This window comes from Idiotropiscis lumnitzeri, chromosome 20 (assembly GCF_059441095.1).
Source record: "Idiotropiscis lumnitzeri isolate Australia: NSW breed Sydney's pygmy pipehorse chromosome 20, RoL_Ilum_1.0, whole genome shotgun sequence".
In the NCBI taxonomy this organism is placed as follows: Eukaryota; Metazoa; Chordata; class Actinopteri; order Syngnathiformes; family Syngnathidae; genus Idiotropiscis; species Idiotropiscis lumnitzeri.
In genome coordinates this window covers 8,817,937-8,843,007 of record NC_142410.1, presented here as the reverse complement: position 1 = coordinate 8,843,007, position 25,071 = coordinate 8,817,937, and the positions used below count along the sequence as shown (strand labels likewise).

The following is a 25,071-nucleotide window of genomic DNA, read 5'->3' as shown; positions in this document are numbered from 1 at the left end:
CGGTGACTTATGAATAACGGCGTACGCCGGCGTTTAGTCCCCACGGCGCCTCCGCAGAACGTTGCCGTTCAGTCCGCCACCGCCACCCAGCTGGACGTGACGTGGGACCCGCCGCCACTCAGCGCTCAAAATGGCGACATCCAAGGTTACAAGGTAAAAAGAAAAAAATACACCCAAGGGAATGTAATGTGACGGAATTCCACTCCATGGAATTGATCCAGTTAATCAAATGCAGCTAATTAATCCAAATTGAACTCCTTCCTTTTAATTCAACAAATCAATCCGAATGGAACAAATTCCTCCAAATGTGATTAATTGCAAATTTAAAAATTGCATACAAAATGTGACCAATCCACCAAATTAATTAACCAAACTAATTTGGTGGAATCCTCGTTCTTTATAAAAAAAATAAATAAATTGTAAAAAAAAAATTGTAAAACAAAATCCAATTTTTTTTTTGTTAACCCTTACCATTGCATTGTGCAAAAAATATTTTCAACATTTTAGATTGGGCAATAATTTGTAAAAAAAAAAAAATAAATAAATAACACCTACATATGTGGGCTGACCAATACTATATAGATATTGAAAAAAATTGTCTTTGGAGGTTTCGACCTGCCGTTAATATAACTTACTTCACAGTATTTAAGCTGTAACGTAACTTTGTAACGTATCCCACCAAGGTCTACTTTTGGGAGTCCCAGCGCAAGAACGAGACGGAGCGTCTACGGACGCTCTTCATGCCCGAGGGAGGCGTGAAGCTGAAGAACCTGACCGGCTACACCAGCTACATGATCAGCGTGGCCCCGTTTAACGCCGCCGGGGACGGACCGCGCAGCCCCGCCATCAGGGGGCGCACTCAACAAGCAGGTAGCGCCGCGCTAAAACGGGGTCTGGGGAGGATGACAAATTTGGAAAGGCCAGTGGAGGAAGGGGTCCAACGGGAGGAGTGGAGTTATTCCGGCTTCTCCCGGCACAATGGGAGCTTTGAGAGGGAAAAAGTTTAAAGAGCTCTTCTGTTTCCGAGCTTAAGTTTGGCCAACTCCAAAACGGGTCAAGCGAGCAAGTCGAGACGCTCGTTGCGGTGGCGAACTGACGTGACCCCGGCTTGCATTATTTTTCTAGGACGTGCGAGTGTCATTTTTGCATATAAATGAATAAATAATAAATAAATGTATTTATTAACTTTTCAGACTAATATGAAAATTAACAGACAGGGCGATGGGAAATAAAATTTTCCTATTTTTTTGTATTTGTTATTAATGTTATGAATTATTATTAATAAAAAAAATGAATGTATTATGTCATGAATTATGATGAAGTTATTATTACTGTTTCAGCCCCCAGCGCCCCCAGCTTCATCCACTTCAGCGAGCTCACCACCTCCTCAGTCAACGTGTCGTGGGGCGAGCCCGCCTTGCCCAACGGCATCATCGAGGGCTACCGTCTGGTCTACGAGCCGTGCACGCCCGTCGACGGTATGACCTCCTTCGGCTGAATGATAACACATGTTGTGATTCGCTACTATAAAAAAAAAAACATTTTTATAAAAAAAAAAAATCAATTAATAAATACTTATACGGCCTCCTTAAAGGGGACGTCAACCCCAAAAAAATTGTTAATGTTTTATGCAGCCGCCCTAGTTCAAGGACGGCATTATGATTAATATTCCATTTGGCGAGTTAAGCATTAAAAAAAAAAACATTCCTGAGCAACGTTGATGACATTTTCAGTCGACGGAAACTGACAAAATGGCCGCTGCCTGTGATGGCGAAAAATGGGTGGATTTCTGCTTCCTAACTCATATTCCACAAACGCATTATTAATCATAATGCCATCTTTAGACTAGTAAAGGCTCATATTGCAACAATTTTTGGTGTTGACCTCTCCTTTAAGACTCCACCCACTCCTGACTAACTGCTTTTCATTTTTTGGCCTGTGTTCGAATTGCTGTGAATGTGCTACGTTTGCGCAGAGTCTTCCGCGACCTGCGCCGACTGTCTGCACTCCCCCTCGTCCCCCCCAGGCGTCAGTCGGACCGTCATGATGGACGTGAAGGGCAGCGGCCCTCTGTGGCTCAAACTCAAGGACCTGGCCGACGGCGCCACGTACAACTTCCGCATCCGTGCCAGGACGTTTGTGTACGGGCCCGAAGTGGAGGCCAACATCACCACCGGCCCTGGCGAAGGTAGCTGTCGCCGCAGATTTATTTTATTTTTTTTTTTTATATCCTGACTTAAAATGCTTCAATAGTTTTTGGATTGCTTCCCAGGATCCCCGGGACCCCCCGGCGATCCCTTTATCACTCGCTATGGCTCAGCGCTGACCATCCACTGGACCAGCGGGGATCCCGGACGCGCTCCAATTACGCGCTACGTCATCGAGGCGAGGCCTTCTGGTAAGTGCGCTTTGATTTTCGGGGACTCTTTCAGAGGGGGAAAGCAAGTGTCAAGTGTCACCATCTGCTGCCCGGTTGCCATCGGAGACTCTTATAAGAGATTATTGATCAGTCCGGACAATTGGTGTTTGCTCTTGTTGTGGCGCGGTGACGGATGGCATTTTTTTTTTTTTTTTTAAATCCAGCTTGCCGCTTTTTGTGGAGAGCGTGCTTCATACATGTTTTGGTTTTTTTCATTTCGTGAGTGGATTTAAAATTAGCGTAATGTGAGAAGCTGGTCACTTTTCAAAATTAAATATTTTTCAGTCTCGAATAATTAATGAACCGGAAATACTGCAAGTTTTTCTTTTTCATCTGCTCGGCCCGCCGTGGCCCGCGGACCTTAGGTTGGGGACCGCATGCATCGAGCACCACCACAGTCGTGTGATTGTGAGCACACACTTACCTGGACAAAAATAAACAACATGCTGCCTCACCAAGATATCGGATCACATGGCGCTGCTTGACCCGCTGGTACATTTCCCTTCGAAACCTCGTTATTGTTTTTTGCGTGAGACTTCCTTTTCAATTTCTTCATTTGCAAGAAGCGGTGGAAATTGCATGGAACACTGAAGCACAGTTTGTGCTCATGTTTAATGTGACAGCAGCTGTTCGGAACACCTTGACCGCTGCGTTCGGTCCACTCGATACGATGACTCCTCACGGGACAACCTTTTGTATGCTTCCCCGTGTTTATTGCATTGTGACAAATGAGCTACGTTGTTTTTTTGCTTGTAGCGCGCGTGCGACCCATTAAGAGTTAGCGTGGTGTTTACAACCAGCAGCGGCGGCATGTAATTAAAGCTCTCTGGCAGGACTTCCAAAAGTGAAATATGGCCTCACATTTTTTTTTTTTTTTTTTAAACTCGCCAAAGTTGTGAAACTGATGGCTCGCTCGCGGTTTATCTCAAAGAGGACACATTTTGGACGACTGTCTTTTTATCGGTTGTGTGAACAAAAACAGCAGTTGGGTCACCGGAGTCTCAGCCCACCCCATCAAGTGCGGAATTAAACAAGCAAGTAAATCTTTTGTTCTGTCTATTTCCAAAACATGAGGATAAATTGACCTATTTTATGACTTGAGCTGGGCACTTGACCCTTTTTTACCCTCAGTGGTCCGCCCTCCGGCCGCAATCTTTGACGTGTTCGCTGGCAATTATTTTTTTGTCCGCCCATTTCGCAAGAAGGTTCATCACAGGCACATTTGCCCATTTTTGGACTAAAATCAACTTCGGGTCTTATTACTATCTTATTACTAGTTTATTACCTTAAGATGAAGAAAGCAAGGAAGGACCAAAGTATACACACCCACACCTGGACTTAAAACCTTCCCCCTTGTTGAAAATCCAAACCCCGGTCGAGCCTTTGATTAGATTTGAAATTTTATTTTGAACCTGAGATTAAATTCTTGGATAGAAAACGACTTGTTAAGAAGGACACTTTTCCTTTGACTCTGCAGATGAGGGCCTGTGGGACATCTTGATCAAGGACATCCCCAAGGAAGTGACGTCGCACACGTTCAACATGGACATCCTGAAGCAGGGCGTCAGCTACGACTTCCGGGTGATCGGCGTCAACGACTACGGCTACGGATCGCCGAGCCTTCCCACCCCTTCCATATCGGGTGAGTGCTATCTCGTCTCTGCCGTATACGTGCGTCTTTGACGTCCGTGTTATTAATCCACGTTTCTGACTGATGAAAAAATTTAACTTTACATTTTTTCATTGACTGTCATTTATTTATTTATTTATTTTATTTTGGACGCCAGCCCAAAAAGTGGCCCCCTTCTACGAGGAGTGGTGGTTCCTGGTGGTGGTTGCCCTCGTGGGGCTCATCTTCATCCTCCTGCTGGTCTTCATCCTCATCATCAGAGGACAAAGCAAGAAGTATGCAAAAAAGTCGGAATCAGGTGAGGCCCGCCCCGCACGGTAGCCACGTTGTTTTTACCACTTCTTTTCATTCAATTTCTTTTCCGCAGGGGAAGAATGCAACATTTTTATCCTCGTAAATTATGTTTTTATTTGACAAGCCGTTAGCTCCTCCGTAAATGCGTCCCAAAACAGATGTTGGTGAAAAAAAAAAAAAAAATGCAGCCGGGCAAGGTCGAAACTTGTCCATTGATTTGTTTTGCCTCGCTCGGCCCTCGACTGGAGGGTGTTGCCCCAGCAGGGTCAATTCCTGCCCATCTATTTGACTGACAGTTGAAAAACAAGAGCCCGCCGTTTCGCTGCCGATACAAATGCCTCCGTGTGACGCTTTGGTGTTTTTTTTTGTTTTTTTTCCACATACTTGTGTGTGTAACCGCTAGTTGACCTTAAGTCACTCCAGAGTGACCGCGGAGGCCACGCTGGCCAAGAATCTTTTTAACCTCTAACACAGGGGTGGGTAAACTTTTGCGCTCCAGAGCCGTATTTTATTTTTATACGGACACACTAGCCTGGTCATTCGTAGATGAGTAAACCATTTATGATGCATTTGAAAATAATACAAATTTATTCATGTAATTCTTTAAATTTGTTAATTAACTAATTGTTTGATCAAATATTGGTTATTGATTTTTTGAACATTATTTACAATTAATTAAGCAATTATTGAATTAGATAAAGGAATGTACAGAAAACAATATATATATATATATACATAAAAAAATCTAATTAATGCAGCATAAACTGTATTAAAGAACTGAGTACTGAAAAAAATTAATTAGTTCACTTCAAAATGTGACTGTTTAATTAGAGAAAGCTTCTGTAATTTCTTTCAGAATTGTGATCATTTGAGTTTACAAAATCTCAAAATTCACGAGCTTGAGGAATTTGAATAGTGCATAAAAAAAAAATCAATATTCAAATTAGAGAGTCATTTTCCCGCTGAAAAATATTTTCCGATGCGTGCCAGCGATTTCTCCTCTTGCTCACATTCGAGACGGCAACAACTCTAACGGTGTCGTCCCACCCCCGGGCCTGTGGTCACACAGTGTCTCTGTACGTGTGCGCAGGGAACAACGCCAACTGCAACGCGCTGACGCACGGCGACATGGTGAGCCTGGACGAGGGTCGCTTCCCCGCCCTGGAGCTCAACAACCGCCGGCTGTCCGTCAAGAACTCCTTCTGCCGGAAGAACGGCGTCTACACCAGGTCAGCCCATTCAACGGCACTTCCAAATCCCCGCCGATTATGGATTAATGCCTCGTCTTGATCTCAGCTCTCGGAATACCAAAGACCCTCACGCCTGCCCTGCCGCCTTATCCGCCGGATCCTTATTCAAACAAGCCTCTTAATCCTACCGTAGTCCGGCTAATTCCGAGCCGTGTCGGACAGGCGGCGATTTTCTTCCGATTAGCGCGGGGTTCAAACGCGGAGTGAAGTTCACTTTTATTTGGACTTGGAATCTCATTATTTTGTCATTGTTTGCCCACAGATCCCCTAAGTTTCATAGTTTAGCTTTCATCATCTGGTCCAATCCATAAAACTGGACATTTCACTTGAAGAGGGATGGATGAGTTTTTAAATGAATGGTTTAGCGCAAGGGATGGGCGACTTCTAAAAGATGGAAGAGGCTATAATTTTTCAGCAGCGCTACTGGGGACTGAGCACTTCCTAACCAAATATGACAAAAAGTCTTGCATAAAAAAAAAAAAAAATCCTCATCCCCGCTGTAAAGCTAATCCATCACAACAGTCGCTTGTCCAATTAAGGCGCCATATTTCTAACATTTTTAAGTGTTAAATAAATCCTTGTTTTAGGACTCTAATTTATTAACTCCCCGATGTGGGGGGAAAAAAAAACAAACCTTGTGGCTGATGTGGCGGCCATGACATGCTGTTCTTCTCTGGTGCACAGCCTTGGAGGCGCTGCTGAGTGATGACTGCTAGCTAGTGGTTGACTCTGGTATTACACTAAAGATGTTGATTTTCAAAAATGAATTCAGGGCCACTCTGAGTGGGCGTACGGGCCGCCAGCTGCTGTTGGTTGGATGGTTGAGTGGGTTGACGCATGGATGGGTTCATGGAAAGATGATTGGATGGTTTGTTTGGAAAGCCATCCATCTATTTCTTCACTTCTCTCGTTTTTTTTTTTGTTTTTTTTTAAATAAACGTAGAGCAGCTTCACATGCAGCCGGGAAAAGTCAACACCAGTTTGAGGAGATGGCGAAGGTGGGGGGTTAGGTTTGTTTAGCAAGACCACCTGAGGGTATGAAGGGGGCTTTTCTTCCCGCTCACATTCACGACACCGTTTACAAGCTGATGGAAAAAAACATTTTTTTTGTAACATTTTTTTAAGGCTATTAAATAATATAAATTAGTTCAGTAAAATTTACAAAATTGTCACTCAATTACATTGTGATATATTAGAAAATATTTTATTATAATTAATTTTTAAACTAATTTATTCATACATTATATTTCAGGAAATATTTACCGATTTAATTATCATACAATATAATGGAAATTTCTGCCTTTTTTAAAAAATATTTTTCTATTAGAATTTTTTTTAATTTATTTTAGATCATGAAATGGAATATTGAATACATTTTGGTATTCTCCTTTTTTTTACGTTTTTTTATTATTGTTTATTATGCTAACTAAGACAAGTGTTACATTGATAACATATGAATCGGATTGCTTTGCTTCATTTTCCTGTTTCTTTTTTTTTGTTTTGTTTTGTTTTGTTTCAATGCAGGTCTCCCCCAAGGCCAAGTCCAGGCAGTCTCAACTACTCGGACGAAGACGTGAGCACAAAATACAACGACTTGATCCCCGTGGAGAGCAGCAGCCTGACCGAGAAACCGTCCGAAATCTCCGACTCGCAGGTACGCCGGCAACAAACAATCCATCTTTTTAAAATATATTTACTTTAGTGGGGGAAGAGTGGGGACATTTTTCATCATGCGCACACTCCACTCTGCATCGTCAGCTCTGCAGTATTTATGTTGTTTTCACCCCCCCCCACCCTCCCTCCTTGTCATTCTGCACATGTTCATACATTTGCCCAACAGAGACGACAGACACTCTGTTGGAAACCATGGCACTGGCAAAAATATGTTTTAATGAACAGACGCTAGCAAGAGTCCACATGAGCACGGGTAGTTTTAAAAACATTTCCATCTCTGTTTTGGGAATGCTGTAAGCCTTTTTATTTTTTCCATAAAATCCTGCTGGGTGTAAAAAAGCCCAAGTGCGACACAGGCCAGTATCGCAGGTATTAATTAATTTTAAAACTGGTCAATTACCAAATCGCTAAATTAATATCTTTTTTTAGGTGGTTTTGGGATGTTTTTGTTTTTTTTAAAAAGATTGGACAATTACAACATAGTCATTTTTTTTTTTTTTTTTAAGATGTGTGAGGTCCCAATTTTCCAGAGTATTTATTTCAAGCTACCCGCCTACATGGGGACATTGTCTCGGGGTGTTGGCTGTTCTTACTCCACCACTGGTGGAATTTTCGTCCTTTTCCATGTGCTGAGCCACAGTGGCCATCAATTCCAGATTGAATATCTCTCTCTCTCTCTCTCTCTCTCTGTCTCTCTCTCTCTCTCTCTCTCTGTCTCTCTCTGTCTCTCTCTCTGTCTCTCTCTCTCTCTCTCTCTCTTTCTGTCTCTCTGTCTCTCTCTCTCTCCGTCTCTCTCTCTCTCTCTCTCTCTCTTTCTGTCTCTCTGTCTCTCTCTCTCTCCGTCTCTCTCTCTCTCTCTCTCTCTGTCTCTCTGTCTCTCTCTCTCTCCGTCTCTCTCTCTCTCTCTCTCTCTTTCTGTCTCTCTGTCTCTCTCTCTCTCCGTCTCTCTCTCTCTCTCTCTCTCTCTCTCTCTTTCTGTCTCTCTCTCTCTCCGTCTCTCTCTCTCTCTCTCTCTCTCTCTCTTTCTGTCTCTCTGTCTCTCTCTCTCTCCGTCTCTCTCTCTCTCTCTCTCTCTCTCTCTCTGTCTCTCTGTCTCTCTCTCTCTCCGTCTCTCTCTCTCTCTCTCTCTCTTTCTGTCTCTCTGTCTCTCTCTCTCTCTCTGTCTCTCTCTCTCTCTTTCTCTCTCTCTCTCTCCATCCTTGTTCCCATTTCCCACCACCATGTGTCTCACCTGTTGTTCGGGATGTCTTCCATGTGTTCTTGTTTATGTCAGCCTCTCTCTCTCTCTCTCTCTTGCTCTCTCTCTTTCTTGCTTTCTCTCTCTCTCTCGCTCTCTCTCACTTTCTTTTGTGGTTTATCTCTCTCGCGGGCTAGTTTTTGTGCCAGCCGAGGAAAGAGGGTCAAGGTAGAAGAATTAGCATTGTTTTGGAAAACCTTCCATATTACCTTTCGTTTTCTCTGAGCTATTCCAAAATGATCTCTCGGGTGTCTGTCAACTAAACATTCCTGATATGAACTCGGTCCGGGCCCCAAAAGTCGTCTCTGGTAAACGCCACCCCCCACCCTGCTATGGCCTTCTCCCCCCCCCCCCCCCCCCCCCCACCCACCCCCCCCCTACAATGAATTGCCTCAGAAAAGAGCTTTCACCACTTGATAACATTCTTTCATTTCACCACCTCGCCTGTTTTTTACATTTTCTGTATCCCAAATCTCCAGAACGGTCATAGAGGCATTCTCCGAGGGAAGTGTCGCCTTTTAAATCTTGCTTCTCGTTTTGCGTTTGACACCCATTTTTTTTTTTTTGCCTTTTTTAGACATGAGCTCTCGCCTTCGCCGTGGAGCAAATAGCGATGATGTCACTTCTGAGTCGCACACACTAGATCATGCAGGGATCTACTTTAATGGGAAGCATGTCATGTTTGTGCCGAGATCAAGTAAATGGTCCGGCCCCCCCCATTAAAATAATCTGTCATTATAATCCATCTGAGGGTAAAAATGTTCTTTGTAAAAAAAAAAAAAAATACACACTGTTTTTGGCTTCTGGGGGACCCCTGCTGTGTTCACTCAGCAAGTATGACGACGACCCCCCACTTACTCCTCTATAATCCATAACTCGGCAAGACAAAGGGCTGACCCACTCTGGTGATTTGGAGATGGGATGGGGGAGGTGCCGGTTTTGCCGGATCAGGCTGTCCCGGCCGCAGCGAGTGTCAACTGCTGGGAAAGTTGGGAGCCGTGTGCAGGTTTTCAAATTTTTTCTTCATCTTTTTTTTTCCCCATGTTTGGCGGGCCGGGTTAAAACGTTTAACGGGCCGCATGTGGCCCCCGGGCCGTAGTTTGCCCACACTTGATTTATAGGCTACCTTCGAAAAACATCAGTCACCCTGGATGATCACAAACTAGATGGTTTCCTTTCGAACAGACCCTACGTGAATCACCGTGGGTAAGGAGCCACATGCTGCTTCACCATGTCCGACAGGCACGGACAGAAATGCGTTAAATAAAAACAGTTGGCAGTTTGAAATACGAGCTGGCTGTCGGTTCAAGGAGATGGTCGAAGATGGTCGATGTCTGTGTGGTTTTGTTATGGTGATGTGCTGTATATTTAAAAAAAAAAAAAAAGAAAAAACTGTTCTGTTCACCCATAGGAGGCGCTGGTGTTTTCATACGGAACAGGTGTTCTACATACACTCCCACTGCATTTGGTGAGGTTCCTGTCGGCTGCCTGCTTTTGTTTGTTCTAAACTGTTTGTAGCCAGACCGGTTCCTCTCGCTAGTTCCCATCTAATTCCAGACTTCTTCTTTTGTGTACCGGCCTCATTTGGGTACAAAGATCCCGGACAGCTTCGCGTGTCGGAAGACATCCTGTGTTTGCCTTTTTTTGGATCCGTTTGCACGCTTCAGCCATCATAATCAACCATGCTTTGAACCATCTCTGGTCGTTCTCGGTGTCCATCGTGATGTGTTTTAAGGGTGCTTTCACGTCTTGTGTGCTTTGTGTGGACGTGTCCTTGCTTCAGTTCTCGTTCGCGCCGTAAAAATTCCAAGCATGCCGAGAACGCGTCACGACAGGTCACGTGACATCGCTCTCTTCTTTCATTCGTCCGGACTATGGAAACAGGATGATGACTCACTCTACGTGTGATAAGCAAATATAGTTGTGGAATTTAAAAAAAAAAAAAAAAAAAAAGTGGACTAAGTAGATTGTTGCAATCCAAGGAAATATTTTTATACAGAAAATAAATCTGAATATTTGTGGGAAAAAAAGTTGGGATTTGCAGTTGTACAAACTTGAAAAAAAAATTATAATAAAATGGTAATTTTATGGAAATAGTCGCAAAGTGGTGAGAAAGGGTCTCCTTTTTTTTTTTTTTTAGAACAAATTTTAGATTTTCCGCAAATATTTTTAAAAAAAATAAATTCCTGATTTTATTTGAATAAACATTTTAACTCAATGCTAGTGTGAAAGCACCCAAAAGTGTGCATGTTTGTGTCATCTGGTTATGCTTCAACCGAGGGCTCCGATAATTCATCTTTAGCTATCGTCTTGCCTTCGTGTGATGTTCAAATAAATACAAGCCGCCCCTTTTTCTCTCCGGCAGGGCAGCGACAGCGAGTACGAGGTGGACGCCAACCGGCAGAAGACGCACTCCTTCGTCAACCACTACATCAGCGACCCCACCTACTACAACTCGTGGCGCCGCCAGCAGAAGGGCATCTCCCGGGCGCAGGCCTACAGCTACGCCGAGTCCGAAGCGGGCGAACCGGACCACAGCGCCCCCCCGCCTCAGCTGCCCCCACTGCCGCCCCTGCCGCCCCAACTCAGCTCGCCCAGCCCGCAGCCGCAGCCGCCGCCGCAGCCGCAGCCCCAATCGCCGCCTCAGCAGCAGCAGGCGCAGGGACAGCCGCCGGGTCAGGGCAGCCTGTTCAGGCCCAAGGGCAGTCGGACTCCCACCCCTTCCCAGCAGAGCGCCAACCCTCCCGGTCAGCACGCCGCCCTCTACAGGCCACCCAGCAGCCTGGCATCCGGTTCGCGGGCCCCCATTGCGGGTTTCTCCTCCTTTGTGTGAGAATTGCGGAAAAAAGAACTAAGGAAATTTCTGGAAGTTTCCACCCCGCTTTTTTTTTTTTTTTTTCCCGGATGGTATTCCACCACTTTTAGCAACGCCTTCAACTTGAGATTTTCTGAGTGCAAGTCACGTGATGAAGCGACACGTTTTTTTTTAGCATTTTTTTTTGCATGACTTTTTATCTTGTTTTTTTTTTTTAATTTTATTTCCACGCACTCAAATGGTCCCCAAAACTCCCGGGACCTCATTACTCCGTGAGAATTATTGGAAATGGACCAAGGATTTTCCAAAAGTGTCCACACGGATGTTCGTGTGATTTGCACTTTTTTTTTCTCCCCCCCCCCCCCCCCCATTTCCGACACGCCTTCAACTTGAGACTCTCTGCAACACTTTTTTTGACACACGGTGATGATTGACCCGCTACACGTCTTGTTAGCATTTGCATGACTTAATTTTTTAAATTTTTTTTTTTTTTTTTTAAGCTCGCCTTCAACTCAAGACTTACTGCAACACGTTTGGACCCACGTTCTATTCCGCATTTTATAGCATTTTTTTCCACTTATCAATTTTTCATCTCACACACTTTTAGGAAGGCCTTCACTTTGCGACTTTTTGAAACCGCTAAACTTTTTATTAGCGCTACGTTAGCATCACTTATCATTTTTTATTCACGCTACTTTGAGGAACGCCTTGAACTTTGTCATCGTTTTGTTTCCATAATTCATTTATTCTTTTAAATTTCCAACAGTCCAATTTGAGACTTTTTGCCACATTTTTAGGACACATGACGATCACACACCTATTAGTGTTTTGTTTGCATGACTTATCATTTCTTGGTTTTTTTTTTTTTCTTGTTTGCACATGGTGAAATGGTACTACCTTTGTATGTCGTACAAAGTCACAAGAATCCTTGAATACACATATACAAAGAGACATACTTATGTATATATATATAATATGATGCTATATATTATATATACGTACCTAGAGGACTAGTCGGTGCTCACTCGGCATTGATGGCGACTGAAATAGTTTAGGGTGAGGGGGGGAAAGTGCTGTTGATTGTATAAAATTTGCAAATGTTTTTGTGTGTGGGGGAAAAAAACAATCAAGTAGCACGTCAAAGATCAGCTGGACTCGTACTTATGAGTTTGTAACGTGAGTCCATATTCCAACGGATGCCTTTCACGCACACGGACGACGTCAGGCAGAAAACTGCGGACATTTACTGGATGTTTTTCTGGATATTCCGACTCGGAATAGCTTTGGAATCAATGGCGGTCACTTGAAAACCAAGGATTTTCTCTTTTTTGGCCCTTCTCGCTTCCTTTCCCAATTGATGATGTCATCGGACCGCCTCGCCATCAATTAAGCCGCCGTCCTGTCTCCATTGCTTTGTTTGTGTGTGTGTGTGGGGGGGTGGGGGTGTGTGTGTGTGTGTGTGTGTTAGCACACGTCCCGAGCTTTACAGATCATTCACTGTGTGTGTGAGCGTGTGTGCGAGCGCAACGAACTGTAAAACTGCCCAGACACTCGTAATGCTACAGTGAAAACGTGACGGTTAAGTTTGTTTGAACAAAAGTTATCAAATTGTCATTATTTTTGTTTAAATTTTTTTTTTTTTTTTATGTGGGGTGATTTTATTTTGTATGCGATAAAAGCTTACCATGCAGAAGAATGAATATATGATCACAGTACATTACGGAAAATAAATTATTTTTCAATGTTTAGTCGGTCTGAATTAAATGTTAAAAAAAATATACTTTTGTTGTTGTCAATAACGTCAGTCACAGAGTATGAAAAATACATGAGTGAACTCTGAAAATTCTTTCTTCTACTGCTAGTTGTTAATAAGCCAGTTGCATGTTAACCTTTGCGTTTCTCAGGGCAACAAGAAATTCATTAAGCAAACAGCTGCTAGGAATCTTATTTTAGGTAGGTAAAAACTTTGACACCAGAAGGAGACTTTTTATTTTTTGCCAGGACTTCTATAAAAGTAAACGATTAAAATATGCATAAAAATAAAGAGAAAAAAAATCAAACGCATTTTATACTAAAAAAGAAAAGGACCCACAGCAAATTATCGGGTTATTGAATTTTAGATTTCTCTACCGTTGTTGGATGTGATTGCAGGTGATTTATTTATTTTTTTTAATTGTTTTTCTGGCCAGTTAGACTGTCAGCTATCTCCTGCTTGATGTGACGAGACTGAATGAATGATGGACGAGATGATTCCCAATGTGCACCCTTTATTAGTTTATTTTGTGCTTCCAAAGAACAAAAACTTGACAGAGCGTCAGCTGGCATCCAAAATTAATTGGATGACAGTCAAGTCAAGCAGTGGCTAACCTCGTAAACGCGGTGGCGGCGGGAGGGGATTAGTAAATTGGAATGAACTCATCCAGATGACTAATCCCTTTTTTATAACACATGGGGGAATTTCCATCTGATGTGACGTAGTCTGGGATGTTTATTCCACTGTGCTTAAAAAAAACAATACTTCAAAAATGATTTCCAGACTTTGTTAAACCAAAGTCAAATACTGTACCATATCTCTGCATCTTGAAATGGGACATTAGCATTAGCACGCCCACTCAAAAGTCACCCCGAAGGGTTTTAATGACAAGTCAACTATCAAACAAGACGGTTTGAGTAAATAGACAATAATTGTAAAGTTTATATTTCTAAAGATCAAGAAAAATGATTCTATGTGCTCCATGTTATGCCACAGCAACTCATTAGCATCCATGTTAGCTGCTAGCTTCCCAAGGCCAAGTTGAATGGGAGTTCGTGTGCCTTTAAAAGCCACCGAGTAGGCGGGGCGGACACTGAAGGGAGGCCCGTTGAGGCCCGCCCAGTCCCACTCACAAGCGAGCGGAGACGCGGAGCAAAGCACGCAGACAGATTCGGCTACTCCCGCGGAAGAACCGCGTCCTACTAACGGACACGTCTTCGTCTCTTCGGCCTACTTGCTTTTCTCTTCGGCCGTCTAAAGTTGTGGACACAGAACGTGGACGTTTCTCACGCCAGCTGAAGGTAAACTAGTTTGACTTGTTTAACGCGTGTGCTGCTTGTTTGTCGAACTTTCGCGGCCGTAAGACGACGACGCGTGTGGCAATCAAGTTATTTATTTTTATTCTCGATAGTTAAACGTCAGTTGTATTCGAATATCATTCCATGTGAGTATCATCGATCCCACAAACGTATGAAGACAATAATGAGCTCATCTATAGGCGACCCCCCCCCCCCTATCGGAGCCCCCCCCCTTTATTTTCTCCATTCTTCATGACCACCTTTACTTGTCTTTAAAAACCTAAATTTAATCTACCACTTTTTTTTTTTTGCGAGACGTCAAAATACTCCAGTTGACGAGTACGATGACCCAATGAAAAGACCCTTTCATGTTGGACATACATGAAGCGTTAACACTAGCAAAGTGTTAACTAGATGGCCTGGGGTGCCCACAGTGGAGGTAATGTGTTTTTGTTTTGACATCCAAGATGGTTTTATGGCATGATTTATTTAGCAGGTTTCCCTTTAAGAGCGGAATATGATTTAATCGGAGGCAGATGGACTGGAAAGCTCACTTTTCCCAACTTATTATGTAACTTGTAGCGCTCTGCACACGAGTAGAACCCACACTTTGTGTTGCAAGATCACATCCAGACATGCTACATTATCCAAAGAGATATTCTATTTCTCAGGGCACAACTATTTTGCCCAGGGTCATTGATTATGTCAAAGAAAACAATGGAGGATTGTTCGCTGTGTCAAACATCTTGTCTTTGGAGCGCAGATATTAGATTATTTGGCATCAAGTGAAGAATTATTCAAAAAATAGGCTTCAAGCTATTGCCCCTCCCAGTTGGAGTGTACTTTCAAAGTAAACAGAAAAAAAAGAAACTGAATTTCACATTGCGTATTTGAAACAACCACTAGAGATAATTTTGCCTTCGGAAAATCCGCTTGCTTAATGGTAACCTAACTCTAAGCAAAGCCACAAAAACGAGCTGAAGAAAATCAACAATGTTGCAGAATAATCAAATATTTGAGCACAAATGGTGCGGCAACACATTCTCACGGGCCTTTTCCCAAAATGACAACGGCGCCACAGTAATTCATCACAGGCTTGAAAAGTGTTGACGATTGCTGTAAAAGTAGTCTCCATTATATGGAGGTAAGTGACCCACTCACGCTACCAAATTTCAAATTTGTCAACGAGAAATGATGAGTTTATGTGTTCGTGCGTAGAACTGCAAAAGAAACGTCTGCCATTTTTGGTTGGTTGTGAAGGCGTCCATCAAAGACAAATTTTATCCCAAATATTGTATGACTTCTACTTTTTTCTTCTGACTGTGGTTTTCTTTTGCGCCAGATTATTTTGAGGAAGTCGTTGCCCACATGAGCTCATCGCTACAGTTTGAAAAGAGGGAGTATTATTGGATTTGGTTAGAGGAGTGAGGCGGTCAAGTAAAAAAAAAAAAGAAAAACACAAACTTGGTCTACGCGTGCTTAGAGTGAACCCCAAATACTATTTATGCGACTCACTCGAGAGTCCATTAAAAAAAAAAAAAGTTAACGTGATTATTCTAACCTTGACATTTGGTGCTTTTGATGATGCATGTTTTTTTTTTTATTTATTTATTTTTTTTGTGGCATGTTAAGGAAAGAATTGTGCCTCATAGTGAGAAGACGTGAACCACCGCCACTTTCAGCGATATGTACTTTGGCATTTTCGTCATTTGCTTATCATTGCCCGGCAAAATTTGATCATACTTTGAACTTGATCATCTCTGTTCTACTTTAATATTGGAATTTCTCATAGTAGTGCCTTGAAAATATTTGCTCTCTTTTGATTCTTGCTGCATTTCTTTGTTTTGGCAATTGGATTTTGGATCAAAGTCGGCCTTGCAGAGTCTGTTTGGGTGCCCCAATTTAATTCTGAAAAAAAAATGGACTTAGTATTTTGGGCGCCTTTCTGAATTGCAGGTGTCGGCGAAAGTATTTAAATTTTTGAAGAATTGATAAGTGGTCTTGTTGCTTTCTCAAGGCTGATGCTAGGCGAGGAAAGAAACTCCAAAAAATCGTCTGAATCACTTTTCAAGTGAACAATGTGTGATGATGAAAGGCTTTCATCAATGTGCAATTTCTTCAAAGAACTCGGAACTTTGTGCCTCCCTCAAACATAATGGTTAAAGTCTTAAAAAAAATAAATAAATAAATTATTCTTAAAATCCAGCCGTCAAATTCACACGAAGCCATATTAGTGATTGTCTTGTTTTGGAAAGTTGTTGCGATTTTTATCCTCCGATCAGATGTTTAAACCAATGTTTATCTTCCTGTTGCCATCGATACGTTTTCCAAAGCTGCCGAACCAGTTCGGACGATTCTTTTGCGTCGTGAACATTTTGTTGCGTACATGACCTGAACTTTTCATCCAGACGCACGATTAAGTCTGCAGTCGACACGCCTGTCCTGGTTGGTGACGTTCGCTTCATTTATGCTGTGAAAGCTTCCAGGCTTTGTTTTGTTGATTTATTTTTTTTTTGAGCCCTTGTTGTTTTCCTTCCATGGCGCTCGCTTTGGCTTGTTAGGTTTGTTTGTTGTTTTCAACGTGACGACTGACGGGCGTTGGCAGTCGCCGTTAATTGACATCCACACCTTGAAATTAGCATTTAATCGGCGTGTCAAATTAAGACGGGATATTTTGCAGGTGAGTTCTGGGCTCCACTCCAAATTTGCAATGGCTTAATTGGTAAACATCATGCTTCTTTTTTTTATCACGTGCTCGGTCGGTGTGCACCCCCAAAAAAGGGGCTACGTTTGTTTTTGTTTCTCTTTCCATATTGTTCGTTTTGCGACGTGACCGGTTGCTTGGTTACGCTCCGTTAGGCTCGGCAAACACTTTTTGTCTACTCGGCGACCCTTGAGCCCGCTTACTCGTTGCCTTTGACAGACTTTGGACTTCCCCTTCCCTTGGCTTGTCTACTCCTTGCGAATGACCGTTGCTATCAGGTCGAAGTGGTGGGACATGTTCCCGTTTGTCGCTCCCCTCTGGTTGTCTTTGTCTAAAGCGAACGCCATGGGGGTTTATTAACTGGTCATGTCAGCTTCTACAAGCTGTTGGCGCCTCTGATAAAAAAAAAAATGCCAGAAGCTATTGAGTCGTTGACACTTTTTTATCTCCCAGTTCTGCCGAGAACCGCCGTGATGTTGGACCACATCTTGTTTCCACGAGACCTCCCCTCTCATTTCATTTTAAAGGCCAAACAAACCCGAAGGCCACCGCGCTGGCTCTGTCTTTTTAAGTACTACTAACTACACGGACCACCCCACCCCAACCCACCCCAAATGGAAATTCATTCTGCTTTGTTTTGCTGTTCCAGCAGCTCGGACAGTTAATTCAATGACTTGGCCCCGCGGGGCCCTCGCATGAATGCTCTCCATTTGTCAAAAGAGCCGCGGCAAGAGACCCGGTGTGCCCGCGCTCGCTTAATCCCTCCGTGGAAGCCGTAATGAGGGTTCACTGCCGCCTCTCCTCAATTTGTGCTGTTCTTTATAGTTACTCTTGTCCGCGATGGCCATGCCGAGAGGGGCCGGAATTACACTGGAGCCTCTCGGTTGACTGCGAAAAAAAAAAAAAAAAGATCTTTGAATCCTCATTGAGGGGAAGTTTTGCTCTTTGAACTCTGATGTCTTGCATCCTCCTTTTTCTAGGGTGAGGTAAAGGGGTTGGGGGGGGAGTCAATTCTGCAAGTTCCAAGTCTCAATTTTTGTGCAATTTCAGAGGTATAATTGACCTCAAAATCGATTGAATTTTGAATCAAATAACTGTACTGCATTGTCCGTCATTTCATGTACGAGGGCCAGTCAGACCATTTTTTTCTGGATCCTGCAGAGTGAGGGTTTCCTGATCCAGAAACGTCGTCATCCGTGGTCTCTTTGGGTTTGTTTTTGTCCAGGACGCAACATGGCCGCCCACCCAGCCAGCGCAGCACAACCTCCCACCACCAAACGCTTTGTCCAGTCATGCAGGAATAAGCGCTTCATAAAAGGCCAGCTTGGCTGGAAACACAGAGAAATCATTTTCAAGCCTGTCAGGTGGTGATTGTGTTCCGCCGAGCGTTCGGGAAACGGGCCAAAAAAGCGTTTTGGAGTCAGAGCCAGCGGACGCTCTGTTTGTATCGAGGTGGGCTGGGGCGGCCCGGGCATGTTGACTTGATTAGCTCACGGAGGAGGAAAAAAAAAAAAAAACGTGGCTCAAACATGCCAAATGACGACCTGATGAAATGAGCCACGAGACATTTGAGGCCCCCCCCCCACTCCCCTCTAATCTGTTTCAACTTGTCTGACAAACACACCGCCGTGATAGTCTTCATTCTTGGCGAGGTCTTTGCACAATCAAGGCTACGAATTGTGTTTTCGAGACGACGTTAGCGATGCACCTCTGAGTCTTTGGTCGGTGGTTATCGGCGAATCATGCAAAACTTTGGATTTGCATGGCGCTGCACATCTGGCACACGTGCATCGGCGGCACAGTGACGAGCGGCTTTGCATGCTTCCGGCGTCATGACGCTGCCGTGTGCTCACACGTTAGACCTGTTCACCCCGATCGAGAGTCGCACCCTTCCGAATAGTTATGCGCCGCTTATTATTTTAAAATTTCCTTTGTCTGCTCCCTTTAGCACATGCTTTTGTGTCACGAAGGTTACCCGACCTGGCGACCGGACATGAAGGCCAACGGGATGAACAGGTTCTCTTTATCTTCATCAATCCGCGGGAAATGACCATATATGGCGTTGTTTCATCGAGAAGTCACGCGCGCCGTTTAGCTAATGACGTCCGTTGCGACGAGACGGCGATTGTGTGATCGTCGATGAATTCTACGGAATAAAGGCAGGCAAACATTTTTATGACGCTATACGTTGCGATATGTAAATGATGTCACTTACCAATTTGGAACATTTTCAGAGAAAAACCTCATTGGAGTTTATTGACCTCGCGTCTTCATTTTCTGCGCCAAGCAAAATGTCCAATCTATTGTTTTGTAAAATTGCTGTGACATTAGCGACGTACAAGTTTATCTTTTTTTGACCTTCTCAGCAAAATCCACGCCCTAAACCTGGCTAGACAAACCCGACTTTGAAACCGTGACGCTTTTGTTTTGGATATTTTGGCATGATGTTGCGCAACAAATTGACAACCACTTACCGCCACTACGACGACTTAGGAGTTTTTCCACCAAACGTGCGATCCCCGCTTGACATTGGTCGACTGCAGACAAATGAAACGTTCTTTGTCGGAGCACGGGCCCCACTGACGAAGCCGCCATTGTTGTACTCAGGCCGCAGAAGTTAATTTGCATGTCAATGTTCCCGACCGGGCGCCGGACAATGGGCACGACTGTGGCTTGTTTGTTGGAGGTTAAATAAAGCCAAGGTTGTCTGCGTCCTAACAATCGAGACGCACACTAGGTTGTGTGAGAAAACGAGAGACACTTGAATGTGATGATGACCATTATCCAATTGTCGATAGTCTTGGCGGTTTGTTGATTCGAAATGATACACCCGGTTGACGCTAAAATAAACATTACTTAAGATCCGGCGGTCTCAATGCCGTGGTGGAAGAAGGAGAAAGCGGTGTCGCGAGCCACGGGATTACGCAAGCACGGCGGCTGGGAGTTGTGATGTCATCGCGCCCGAGCCGAGGTGACATGACGATGATGCCCTTAATCATTCATGCCTCCCCCTCCTCCCTCCCACCCCCGTCGCCGCTCGTCTCTGCTCGCGTCGGTGTCATGTGGCGCTGCGGGTGCGCGGTTACGTAAAGGCTTTTTGCTCCCTTCGAGCAACAAAGAAAGTCTCTGAAACCCGGCTGCTATGAAAATCAAACGATCAATTGCGACCTGGTGTTGAAATTTTTAACAGCTGCTGTTGTGGCCGACGAGATGCTGACCGTGAGCCAAATGATATCAGCACGACTAAAAGCGCAAAATAGTATCGTACGATCTACTAAACCGTCGAAGCAGAATTTCTATCCCCAAATAGAAGCTCGCAATTTAGATGTTTCCGACGTTTCATCTTGTCACTTGAAAGCCTCCCGAGTGAACGCGCCTGCAGGTCTCATACTTTTGGTCTTTTGTCCCGCTTTTGGATATTTGAGAGCCCCTACCGGCATCTTTAATGTTGAACACCCCCCCCCCCCCCCCCCCAACCCCGCCGATTGTCTTCTTGCATCCACATAAAGGAGCTCTGGAAGTGTGTTTGTTGACTAGCGGTGAGACGTTTGGGTTGTGATCAAAGCAGAACAAAGCATCACCTCAACCACATTTGGAATTCTAATTTCAAACCTTAAAACTTGTCCGGAAACCCAAACCGGGGCTGCAAATGACCATAACTTGACACCCTAACCCTGATTTGAAACCCTAATCCTCATTTCAATCCGTACTTTGACACCATCCCCGTTTAACTTTTAACAACATCTAATCGACCCCTGATTGCAAACCCGATCTTGAGCGCCTGCTTTGAACCTCTAACCATGTGTGCTGCTTTCCACACTTTCTCTGCATGCCGTGGATGTGCTCATCATTTCAAAACTTTTCATATCCACCGCAGGCGATACCGCCACATCCGTCGGATTGTCTAAATATGCTAACAGTCGCCGCCATCTGGTCGCGCAAGAGTCATGCTAATGTTTTCATAATACATTATTGTGCTCACCCCGTTTATTCGCAGCACAGTTATGAGGTCGAAAAACACAAAGCGATGGTTTTTTTGTCCACGTCAGTAACACTTGCACATTAGCACAGTGGTAGCACACTCAAGTGGGCCTTAAAATCTCTCCAGTGAGTGCTTTATGAGCCAGGAGTCACTGGCCTGCTAATGCCGCTAAAAGCGGGATGCATATGAGCTGCTTTGGTTTGCGACAAGCGGCAGCATTGAGGCTTGAAATCTCTCCGCTGATCACGTTATAATCGAGGAGTCACTGACCAGCTAATCCCACGAAAGCAAATTCATATTAGCCGCTTTCTCCGGTTCATCGACACCTGCGAGCTTTAATTTTGCAAGCGGTGCCCTCTTGAGTTTTGATGTTTCACAGGAGCGCAGATACCGAAACAACAAGTCGGAAGCGCTGCAGGCAAAACGGAATGTAACAAAAGTGGACACGGCGACGCGAACAGCTTTGTAAGACGATCCCAAGAAATGCTGCTTCACTTTCTTTTTTTTTTTTAAACTCCCCCTCCCTCGGAGGGTTCCGGGTCCTGCCGGTTACGCAACAGTCGAGGGGCCCAAAATGGGAGCTTGTGAGCGCCGGCCATCTGTGAACGTTTTTAGAAAAAAAAAAAGAAATCCAAGAAAGGACATTTGACTGACGACATGACGTTAATTTCAAGTGTTGTGCAACCTAACTCATGAAAGGCTACGTTTTGGACTCACAAATGTTTTCTGAAAAAAATTCTTGTTTGACTAAAAAAAATGTGATTGAAGCTGTGACATAAAATGTGAAAAAAGATGTGCTGTGAATATTTTCCATGTAACGCATCTCACTGTAATTTCCGGTTTTCTCGCCAGGCTAATTTCCTGGAGATGACCCCTTTGAGTATGAGGACCAAAATGGCTGCTCACATTCCGAAACACGTGGAGTGTCTTTGACGAAGCCAACCAAAAAGGTTCCAGGAAATTCCTCGATTCTTGTAAGAAAATTAAGTCCCTCCGCCTGCGACGACGCGTCCATCATGCCGATCCTCAAGCAACTGGTACACTCCAATTCGTCCAAGCGCCGTTCACGCGCCGACCTGACGGCCGAGATGATCAGCGCTCCTCTGGGTGACTTCCGGCACACCATGCACGTGGGGCGCGGCGGCGACGCCTTCGGCGACACGTCCTTCCTCAGCACGCGTTCGGGAGAGGCCCCCGACGCGAAGCACGCCTCTCCCGGCTCCAAGCCGTCGCTGCTCGCCCGCACCTTCCGCGGCAGCAAGCGCTCGCACTCTGTCAACCGCGCGGACCGCTACGAGTACAGCGCCGCGCCGCCCGCGGCCTCGGCCAACTTTGTGAAGAACGCCATATCTCTGCCGTACCTCAACGAACACGAGGGCGGCGGCAGAAGCCAGGGGCCCGGCGTGTCGGCGGCCATCGCCACCTTCGACGCAGAGTTTGACGAGCGGAACTTCGGCGACATCGCCGAGCTGCCGCCGTCCCAACCCAAGAGCGCCGGCGGCAACCTCAAGCACGCCGAGTCCATGATGTCCTTCCACGTGGACCTGGGGCCCTCCATGCTCGGCGACATCCTGAGCGTGATGGAGAAGAAAGACTTCGAGGACGATGACCTGGGCTACGAGGAAGGCAAGGGCAGCGAGGGCCACGGCTCTCCCGCGCACATCCCGCTCATAGACGATGCCCCTCCCGTCGAGGAGCGACGGCCACCCGCCAGGCCACCCCGCATGATGATCTACCAGCAAAAAGTCTTGGTGGAGCCGTACAGCCCCGAGCTTCACACCAGGAACAACCACCAGCACCTGGACAGCTGCTCCGTGTCCAGCTCCGGTTCGACCGCCGAGGACAAAACGCCGTACCTCCACCACAACGACACAGACAGCGCCAAGTACAGCTCGCCACGCGACGACGACTTCTCTTACATGGACGATGACGACGACGAGATCCGAGTTTAAGGCCGGACGCCGTTGCATCCTGATCCTTGGGGATGAACTCAAACCGTCTCCTCCATAATCGGGCCGCGGTTACGGTGTCCAATACTGTCACTCGTCACCTAACCTCGTCCATCGACGACTTTTGGGAGATGGTGGCCATCTGTGAATGACTGCAATAATGCCATGTTGAAACAGGAAGTGGAAGTTGTGGCTGGGAATGCCATCAAGAAGACCGAAGGTGGGAGGTGCCAATCCGACCGCCAGCCTACCAGTGTGGAGTTTTCATGTTTTTGTTTTCCTCCCACATTCCAAAAACATGGCACGTACGGTTCTTTGAAGATGCTAAATTGTCCTTTGAGGTGAATGTGAGTTAGAACGGACTTTTTTCTAAATGTGAGGGCGACCAGTCCAGGGTGCACCGCGCCTTTGCCCAAAGTCAGCTGTGACCCCACGGCGGACTGACACCTGAAAGTATCTCACGGCTGTCCCATTTTTAAGTTTGGGTGTCCCAATTGCACTGGAAATGGCGGGTGGCATCGAAAGAACAGAATGTCCCCAAAAAAAGACACAAAAGGTTGGGTACGTGTTTTGATGGCGGCCAAGTCGACGTCGTTAGCTGACGCGGGGCAAAATGGCCTTCAACGGGAAGCTCCTCCCCAAAAATGGACGTCGTCGTGACAGTGTTCGCTTTGTTGCGAGCGCAAGGACTAAACGGACGAGCGAATCAAATGGGCACCCTGCTGCGGCCGCGCTGCACTCGTCTTGTTGCTCACACACCACAATTTTAGGTACACCTGCACCCGTGGCTTCATGACGTCGTAACAGTTGTATAAAAAGAGTATTTTGTAAAATATGAACTATTTCCCAATCGTGGTTGTAGTTTGCATATTACTAAATTAAACAAAAATTACAATAAATGACAAATACTTTTGGAGAAAAAAAAAAAAAACTAATTTATTGATGTAAATTTCACATCACTAATCCATTTAGTCAGATGCGTCCCACAGCCACTAAAATTTATTGGAAACTATGAGCTATTTTTTTATTAACGATGACGTAGTTTGACAATTATTAAAGGTAAGAAGGTAACGGCTTCAATAATAAATGTAAATAAAAAAAATATAAATAACATTATTTGATCCTCTGAATACTATAACCCAATAATTAAAAATATATTTTGCTTGAAAAAAAGTTTATTTTAAAAAATAACATGTATTAATTTTTTGTTTAAGGTTAGTCAATTATTGAATATTGATTAGATTCCAGAATGTGCTGCAGGTGTACCTAATGTTGTGTCCAGTGTGTTATATGTTAGCCAAGTATATTTTAATAATCACTGTCGCTAACATTAGCAACAAGTTATTTTGTTTATAGAGATGCAGTTTCATATCAGTTTTTTTTTTATATATATATAAATATACACACATACACTTTTCTGAGGTAAAAGGGCCAAATTTGAACGTCCTTATCATCCACTCTGCGGAATTTGGGGAATTGTTGTACCATCAATGCTGGTGAACAGTTTGTTGCGTTATCCAGCAATGGGATTGTGAAATTGCTGTAATGAGAAAACAACGATGAAACATTGAACCAAATTGCTGTGAAATGCCGGCTGAGCTGCGTGGACTTTATTTTTGTTGTTGTTGTTGTTTCTTTGCAAATGAGCTGCGGGATCGGGGGTTCTATTTAAAATAGAAACGGTTGTAAAAAGATGTTTTAATGCCAGGTTTGTGCCATCTTTTTACTCCTTTACACCACAGTAACACTATCCACCCTTCTTTGTTTTTCAATAAAAGACAAGGCTGGTGAAATATCATCTTTGTCTCTTACTTTGGGCAAAGCATTGCTAAAGGAGTAAACTCTTATGAGAGGTTTTCTAGCAGGCAACAATGCCAAACTGATTTTTTTTCCCTTGAAATCCCTGATGCATTGGAACGGGTATTGCATGCATCAACTAGCAGCAGATGGCTTTCCATCGACTTTGCGAGATCACAATCAAGAACACCTGATTTGAAAGAATCACTTTTCTGAAACCATATAAACAGTTACTGGGTGCATTAGTCCATTTTATAATACATGTAGTA

The 25,071-nt window shown here is 44.4% G+C and overlaps 2 protein-coding genes across 3 annotated transcripts in view; both read left to right on the top strand.

Annotated features, from left to right (window-relative positions):
* sdk2b (sidekick cell adhesion molecule 2b) overlaps positions 1–13,067 on the top strand; it is a 224,859-nt gene extending 211,792 nt beyond the window's left edge. The window contains exons 44-54 of the mRNA XM_088283938.1: positions 38–153; positions 684–870; positions 1,341–1,478; positions 1,976–2,188; positions 2,273–2,398; positions 3,897–4,061; positions 4,207–4,347; positions 5,434–5,572; positions 7,118–7,247; positions 9,916–9,972; positions 10,870–13,067. Of these exons, the coding sequence (XP_088140064.1) occupies positions 38–153; positions 684–870; positions 1,341–1,478; positions 1,976–2,188; positions 2,273–2,398; positions 3,897–4,061; positions 4,207–4,347; positions 5,434–5,572; positions 7,118–7,247; positions 9,916–9,972; positions 10,870–11,337 (1,880 nt within the window). The 3' untranslated portion in view covers positions 11,338–13,067. The remainder of the gene's footprint in view (positions 1–37; positions 154–683; positions 871–1,340; positions 1,479–1,975; positions 2,189–2,272; positions 2,399–3,896; positions 4,062–4,206; positions 4,348–5,433; positions 5,573–7,117; positions 7,248–9,915; positions 9,973–10,869) is intronic.
* Positions 13,068–14,180: 1,113 nt separating this feature from the next.
* cdc42ep4b (CDC42 effector protein (Rho GTPase binding) 4b) lies at positions 14,181–24,803 on the top strand. 2 transcript variants are annotated; one of them, XM_088285034.1, is made up of 2 exons: positions 14,181–14,373; positions 21,909–24,803. In XM_088285034.1, the coding sequence occupies exon 2, from the start codon at positions 22,073–22,075 to the stop codon at positions 23,006–23,008; it is 936 nt and encodes a 311-aa protein (XP_088141160.1). In that variant the 5' UTR covers positions 14,181–14,373; positions 21,909–22,072; the 3' UTR covers positions 23,009–24,803. The 2 variants fall into 2 exon arrangements, with proteins under 2 accessions (XP_088141160.1, XP_088141161.1); XM_088285035.1 differs by lacking the exon at positions 14,181–14,373 and adding an exon at positions 16,797–17,050.
* The last annotated feature ends 268 nt before the right edge of the window (positions 24,804–25,071 follow it).

Bases quoted from the DNA above. Each gene is read 5' to 3' on its own strand.
- cdc42ep4b (XM_088285034.1), top strand. From the start codon at position 22,073: ATGCCGATCCTCAAGCAACTGGTACACTCCAATTCGTCCAAGCGCCGT.